This window comes from Tupaia chinensis, unplaced genomic scaffold (genome assembly GCF_000334495.1).
Source record: "Tupaia chinensis unplaced genomic scaffold, TupChi_1.0 Scaffold149964_2, whole genome shotgun sequence".
In the NCBI taxonomy this organism is placed as follows: domain Eukaryota; kingdom Metazoa; phylum Chordata; class Mammalia; order Scandentia; family Tupaiidae; genus Tupaia; species Tupaia belangeri.
In genome coordinates, this window is record NW_006209806.1 from 747,527 (window position 1) to 754,932 (window position 7,406).

Sequence of the window (7,406 nt, forward strand, 5' to 3'; positions counted from 1 at the left end):
GGCGGGTCCTCGCTGCCGCCCCGCTCGCCGGACCCGGGCGTCCCCTGCCCTCTGGCGCGTCCCGGGGTCGCGACTTGGGCCTAAGACCGGAGCCGAGTGACCCTCGGGTGACCCTCCGGCGGGGCGGGCGGCCCCGCGCCCTCGTTTGCCCAATGAATGACCGGCATTTGCAGCGCCGCGTTCACTAGGCAGACCCGATGGCGCCTCCCTTGCGGACCGGTCGGGCCCCGGGGTGGCCGCGCCGCCGGCGCTGTCAGGACCCCGGCCCCGTCCTCGCGGAGCCCAGCCGGACACAGACTGCCCAGTGAACGGCAGGCGAGGGCTTTAGGTCGCGAACGGACCGAGATCGCAAACGCGGGAGGCAGGACCGAGGAGCGCGGGGGAGCGCAGAGCGCCCGGTGGCTAGCACGTGGCCCGGGACGCTCCGATGGAAGTGCAGAGGGCCCTAGTGGAGGGTTGGCACCGGGGCACGGGGGCCACCTGTCTGCTGCATCTTAGAACACCGCTGGGGGCCGGGTTACGGCGCTAGACTCCCACATGGCCTACTGCGGTTCCAGTCCCAGGCCCGGGAAGCACACCCAGCCGTCCCCAAGGTCCCGGGAGGAGGACACGGAGGAGAGGGGACTGCGCCCCCGGGGTTGACTTCTCTCTGTCTGTGTCTGTCTGCCTCTGGCAAAGCACACTCACCCTACAGAGGGAGGCAAGGCCATTTCTCTGCTGCCCGCACCCGCCCAGGTGTTTGTGCAGCCCGCGGCGGTGAGGAAGGGAGCGATGACGGTAACTAACTCGGGGCGTTGGGGCCAGGGATGGCGGGAATGCTGTCCGCCCCGGGTGCCGTGGGTGTTGGCAGCCCAGGCTGCCGCAGACCTGCAGTAAGTAAATATTTGTGAGCAGGTGGATTCGCACATGTTTTTCAGGCCCTAGCTCCTCCCGTCGACTTTCCTAATCATTGCAACTTTTTGGTCTCCTTCCCAGGGTTCTTGAAGCCCTTCTGGGTTGTGTTCTTTCTTTATTTATTTTTAATTTTCCGGAGGGTGCATATGCTCCCCCCAAGACCCTGGGAGTGGGAGAAAGCACCCTCGATGGGGCCTGGCCACCCCGCACCCCTTCTTCCTTCCCCAGCGTGAAGGGATTCGGGGCTGCACACACATGTGCCTGGTGTGTTTTCAAGCCACAGGGGCCTGGATTCAAACCACACGGGAGCCATGTGGGATCCGGCTCCCTCAACATTTTGTAAAAAGTTTATGGCTTCCATCAGAGGGAGAGTGGCACCCCAACAGTCTTCATGCCGTGTCTGACCCCCACCCATCGGCCAGGGTCATGGCACGTTATACGCCGTGTGTTCAGCAAGGACCCACCCGTGTGGCGCCCGCGTCACTGGACGCTGCTCACCGCTGCGTCTCAACGGCCTCTGAAGCCCTCCTTTGTCACTCCTTTGTCACGAGGGTTAGCGTGGACCCGAACTCCTTTTCTGCAGTTCCAAGACCCAGACACCCAGCGGCGGTACCGCATTGCTCCCAGTTCTTGGCAGTCACTTGGCCCACGCAGCGGCTGTCGGCGGTTCTTGGCCGGGGTGACCGCCATCTTGGTGGTCCCATCCCAACCGGGGTGCTCCTGAGCTGGAGTCGGAGGAGGGGTGCCACTCAGCACCCTGCTGTGCCCAGGCTGCCCCCAGACAGCTATCAGCCAGTGTCCATGGTGCCCAGGAGAGGCCCTGGTGTATGCAGGACCTTCACTGCAGGAAGAGTGATTTGGTGAGACCAAACGATGGTGAGACGTTATGTCGCTAGACTCCCACGTGGTCGTCCGGTTCAAGTTCTGAACCCAACGGTTAAAACTCAGGCAGGGCGCATGTGTGTGCATGCCCAGAATCCCGAGAGAAGAATGGAGAGGGGATTGCAGCATGGCCATCCCCCGGGGCTGGTTTCTCGCTCTCTGTCTCTGTCCCTGTCTCCAGTGAGTGCAGGTGCCCTATGGCAAAAAGCTCTCAGAGAAATAAGAGTGACCCGGCTGTGGCAGTGCCCTGACCTCCTGGGGGCCGTGTAGTGGGTGGTGTCTGCTGTGCCTCCCCCCCTCTGAAACCGGGCAGTCCTGAGAGAGCGCCCCGGCTCCCCGAGTTCTTGGAGGGTGTGGTCTAACAGCTGCCAGTCACAGGAGGGCTGCCTCCCGCCCCTCAGGCCCTGGGTCCTGCGCTGCTGCTTACGCGGAACCCCGAAACTGCGTTAAAGCGCCTGGCCAGGGTCTAGGGTGAGCAGGGGAGGGTGCTGGCTTTCTCTGCTCCCGGAACCAGCACTCCTAGGTCTGGTTGCCAGGCCTCCTGGCCACCGGCTAGGGCGCACCTTGTACTCGGGCCTGAATGGGACAGGCCAGCCTTCCCCACACGGGGCTGGCCAACCGCACCGCGAGGCTGCAGCAGCCACGAGCTAGCACTGACGCGCGGGTGGGGCGGAGGCTGTGTGCAGCCCGCCAGGCCCAAACCATTCAGCCCCCTTTCATTTTGGAGAGAGACAGAAAGTGAGAAATCACCCCCCGGGGGGAAATGGTCACGCCGCAATCCCTTCTCCTCCATTCTCCTCGGGATCTTGGGCATGCACACACATGTGCCTGGCATGAGTTTAAGCCACCGGATCCAGGACTTGAACTGCAGTCGACTATGTGGGAGTCCAGCGACATAGCCATTACGCTAACTGCTGGTCCCGATTTAGCCCGTTCTGAATCGGCTCACCCTTGGGCTCCTCTATGGGTCCTGCTGGGTCCTGTGGGCTCAGGCGAGGCCTGGGAGGCCCGCCAGCCTCTCTGAGCCCAACCCCCGGCCTCCTTCAGAACGTCACCCTTCAGCCTCCCCGTGCCGGGAGCCTCTCCCTACTCTTCCTCCCTAGGGCTCCACGCACACCTTGGTCTCGGTCCCTAATTACACTCCCGGTTACCGATTTTAACTACCTGTGGGCATGTGCGTGGGGCAGACGCACAGGGTGCAGATGCACGCAGGGTGCAGACGCACGCACACGCACCTGGCATGCTTCGCAAACCGCCCAGGCCGGGACTTGAACTGTGGTCGTCCACGTGGGACCCAGCTCCCTTGGACCGCCGGGCTCTGGGGCGGGCCCTACTCCCAGCTGCGTGACCTGCCGTGCCCTGAGGGCCGCGTCTCTGCAGCCTGTGCAGGCGACGTGCTGGACGCGGCGTCCCCGTGCTCCGTGGTGAACTACCTGAGGTGGGACCTGAACGCCCAGCAGATCGAGGAACTCACCAAGGAGCTCATCGAGCAGACCAAGCGCGTGTACGACCAGGTGGGCGCCCTGCCGTTCGAGGAGGTGTCCTACGAGAGCACCCTCCGGGCGCTGGCAGATGTTGAGGTGACCTACACAGGTGAGTCGCTGCGGGCCAGGAAGAGTGAGGAAGCGAGCCGCCAGGTCCGGGACTTGAACCATAGTCAGCGTGGGAGCCCAGCGCGTGAGCCACCACGCCACCTGCTGGCCCCCGTAGGCTGATGGCTCTAAGTCTGACCTTGCCGAAGGCTCTCACGTCCCCTCCACGGCAGCTGGGCACTCCCCTCCGATGCCCTCAGGAGGAAGACCAGAGCCCTGGGAGTGGCCTTTGCCACCCCGCCTGGCGTCCCGCCCTCTGTGCCACTAACCGCCAGGCCTGATGGCAGAGCAGTCTCCCCTCCTCCAGGAGCGCCTTCCTGGCCTCCCTCCCGGCGCAGCTGCGGGTCGCTCGTGGTGGGCTGAGTCACTCGTCGGTCCAGGCCACGTGGGCTTGCCCTCCCCGGCAGCTGTGACTGCTGCTGAGGGTGTCAAGCGTGGGTGTCCGTGTGGACGTCCGTCCGCTTCTCCAGCTAGGTGCCTGGGACGGGATCGCCAGGCCGCACCTCTCTCGGAGGGAGCAGGTGTACCCTGGAGACTGGGTCATTCTGCTCACGGTACAGCTCAGGAGCACGAGGACGTGAGCTGGGCAAGCCTCGCACCCTGCCAGCCCCTTCCGCAGCTCCGGCCCATGGGGTCCTGGGCCCCGTGCGCGTGCCTGCACAGTTCAGGCCGCCAGGCCGGGGATTCCAACCATGGTCACGGGGTGGCATCTGGCTTCTGAGCAGCCCACTGCTGCCACCCCGCAGAGCTGGGCCTGTGCGTCGAGGCCCCCGTCGGCCTCCGCCCCATCTCACCCAGACCCGATGACTGACCTCGGTCTGGAGTCCCAGGCCAGTCCCCGCACGGCCGGGCACCCCGGGACATGGCGGGCGGCCCCCCACTGCCTGACGCCGGAGCGGAGACGGAGGCCTGGCCGGGCGGTAGCATAGCGGGCTGAAAGCTGGGGCGGTGACAGTGGGACGCCAGCCCCGCCCGCCGACCCCACCGCACCCCGCCCGGCGCCCTCCCGCTGCAGTGCAGAGGAACACCCTGGACTTCCCCCAGCACGTCTCCCCGTGCAAGGCCATCCGCACGGCCAGCACCGAGGCCGACAAGAAGCTCTCGGAGTTCGACGTGGAGATGAGCATGAGGCAGGACGTGTACCAGCGCATCGTCTGGCTCCAGGTGAGGCCCGCCAGGACCCTGCGTCTGGGCGGTGGGCACAGCTGAGGGTCCGCGATGCGCAATCCCAGGACGGAGAGTTGGGCACACCCGGGAGTCTGGACATGCTGCAGCCTGACGCCACGCCAGGGCCAGGGAGCTCGGCTGTCGGGGTGTTTATTTACTTGTTTTTTTTATTATTTTTATTTATTTATTTATTTTTTTGAGAGGTTTATGCCATAAGGCACGTGCACTCACCAGAAAGACACAGACAGAAAGTGAGAAATCACACCCAGGGGGGACGGCCACCCGCAATCCCTTCTCCATTCTGCTCTCGGGACTCTGAGCATGCACACGCCCGCTGTGAGTTTCAAGCCGCCGGGTCTGGGACTCGAACTGTGGTCAGCTACGTGGGAGACCAGCGCCATGGTGCTGGTCCTGAGCAGTTCGTTTTTCTGTTTTTGTTGCCAGGGTGTGTGCGTGCATGAGAGAGAGAGAGAGCCCAGAGGGGCCGTCACGCAGCAGCCCTTGCCCTCCCTCCGTCAGGCTTCTGGGCGTGCATTTGTGTGCCCAGCGTGTTTTGAAGCTACCAGGGCTGGGATTCGAACCCAGGCCAGCTAAGTGGGGTCTGGCCCCTCTGCCCTCAGCCAGCACCTTCGTGTCAGCCCAGACTTTGCCTTTTCGGTGCCATTTCTGTGCGACAGAGGCAGCTCCCGCACGGCCGGTGACTCCGAGCCTCTGGCTGCGCTCCCAGCCCGCCCAGGGGCCCGCAGAGCTCTGCCAGGCCCCCGAGGCCAGGTGCTGGGCTGTGTCCTCGCCCGTGGCTGGGCTCGGCCGACTCCGCTCGGGCTGCTCCAGGGGCTGGCGCTGGGCTCCTGGCTGGTGTGCGCATGGGTGGCCTTTCTGTGGGGTCGGCCGCTCCCGGGAGCAGGGCCGCTGGAGACGGGCATCAGGCCCCCACGTCCCGGCCGGCGTGCGGGGCCACCACTGTCCCAGTGCCGACACGTGCGATGCGCAGGCCCTGACACAGCCAGTCTGTGGTCGTTACGGTCTGCGCTGTCTGCCGACCGTGCCAGGGGCACCGCGCCCTGTGCAGGTGACGCCATGTGGTGACACCACCTGGGACGTGTCCCCGGCCAGTCCCCGGGCCGAGGGCACGTACGAGGGAGGGTCTCTCCCCTAAGTGGCACTGCGGCGGCTGGGGCGGCGCGTGGAGCTCGCGGGTGAGGACACAGCCGTGTTTGCGTGTGCCTGTCCCAGGAGAAGGTCCCGAAGGCCACGCTGAGGCCCGAGGCGGCGCGGTACCTGGAGCGGATGCTCAAGCTGGGCAGGAGGAACGGGCTGCACCTCCCCCAGGAGACCCAGGAGGTGGGCACCAGCGGGGGGCGGGGCTCCCTGTTCCCTGGGGGGGGTGTCTCCTGGCCCTGCCCCCGCCGCACCCTCTGCCCCACCCCCGCAGTGTGGTGAGCTCCCAGAGCCCCAGGCCCCTGGCCCAGGAAAGACGGGTACACGGAGCTGGCTCCCCCACGTCCCTCATCTCAGCCTTGAGGGCCTTTGTCAGCGAGGCCTTGGGGAAGAGGGAGCCGCTGGGCCCCGACTCAGGACTCTCCTGTGGGTGTAGGGACTCAGGGATTGGAGGCGTGGCTGTGTCTGGAGCCCTGCACAGGCAGCCCTGCTGAGCTCGTGTGGCTGCTTAGAATGGTGCCTGCTCCCCACGCAGGCCGGGGCTCCCCGCTGCCCCCACACGCAGGCCGGGGCTCCCTGCATCCACCCCTGTCCTCCCGCGGCACGCCTGCTCCCCGTCCCCCCGCACCTGCTCCCCGTCACTGTCCTCAGTAGGGACACCCTGGCTGAGAGCTAAGCCCCAGGCCTGCTGGAGGCCGAGGTGGGTGGCTGGTGCAGCCTGACCCACTGCCTCGCCCCTCTGCCCACCGCACTGCCGGCCTGTCATGGACCACTCAGCCTTCACCCTGGTCCTCATCCTGTAGCTGTCACCCGTCGTCCTCAGGACTGGCCAAGGGGTCATGGGTATCAGGGTCGGCTCGGTTCTTCCGTGAGACAGGGACGCAGGAAGAGCGGGGTGCACCCCGGCGTGTCCCCCGTGGGTCCGCCCAGTCGCACCCTCCTGCGCTGCCTCCCACCATTGTACCTGAGGCTCAGAGCCAGCTTCAGCAGCCGGTGGGCGCAGGCCTGCACCCCCAACAGTGAGGGTCCCCCCACTGCAAGGCCTCCCGTCTCCGCTTCCCGCCTGGACCTGGGAGGCGAGCCGCACCCGGGCAGGCCCCTGACAGGGCGGGGTCCGCGTCTCCGTGGCCTCCTCCCAGGGCCGTGGCCTCCTCCCTGCAGAAAATCAAGAGCATCAAGAAGAAGCTGAGCCTGCTGTGCATCGACTTCAACAAGAACCTGAACGAGGACGCCACCTCCCTGCCCTTCACCCGCGACGAGCTCGGTAGGGCGCCTGAGCTCCAGGGCGTGGGCGCGGGCCAGCGCCCAGGCGTCTTGCTAGTTTAAGATGTCTATCGTAGGGCGCATGTGCTTGGAGAGACAGAGACAGGGAAAGGGAGAGATCACCCCGGGGAGGACGGGGCTATGTCACTGGACTCCCATGTAGTCGACCACAGTTTGAGTCCCAGACCCAGTGGCTTAAACTCACACCGGGCCGGGTGCATGTGCGTGCCCAAGATCCTGACAGAGAATGGAGAAGGGATTGCGGCGTGGCCATCCCCCCCAGGGGGGTGATTTCTCACTTTGTCTCTCTGTCTCTCTCTCTGTCTTTCTGGCGAGTGCATGTGCCCTATAGCAAAAACCTCTCCAATAAATAAATATTTAAAAATCTAAATAAATATTTATTTAAATTTGACCAGAGAGGGACAGAGTGAGAGACAGAGACAGAAAGTG

At 65.1% G+C, this 7,406-nt stretch overlaps 1 protein-coding gene across 1 annotated transcript in view; it reads left to right on the top strand.

Moving 5' to 3' along the window:
- Positions 1–2,676: 2,676 nt before the first annotated feature.
- THOP1 (thimet oligopeptidase 1) overlaps positions 2,677–7,406 on the top strand; it is an 11,592-nt gene continuing 6,862 nt past the window's right edge. Inside the window, 4 exon segments of the mRNA XM_014585507.2 lie at positions 2,677–3,369; positions 4,384–4,532; positions 5,769–5,876; positions 6,855–7,013. Coding sequence (XP_014440993.1) covers positions 2,949–3,369; positions 4,384–4,532; positions 5,769–5,876; positions 6,855–7,013 — 837 coding nt within the window. The 5' untranslated portion in view covers positions 2,677–2,948.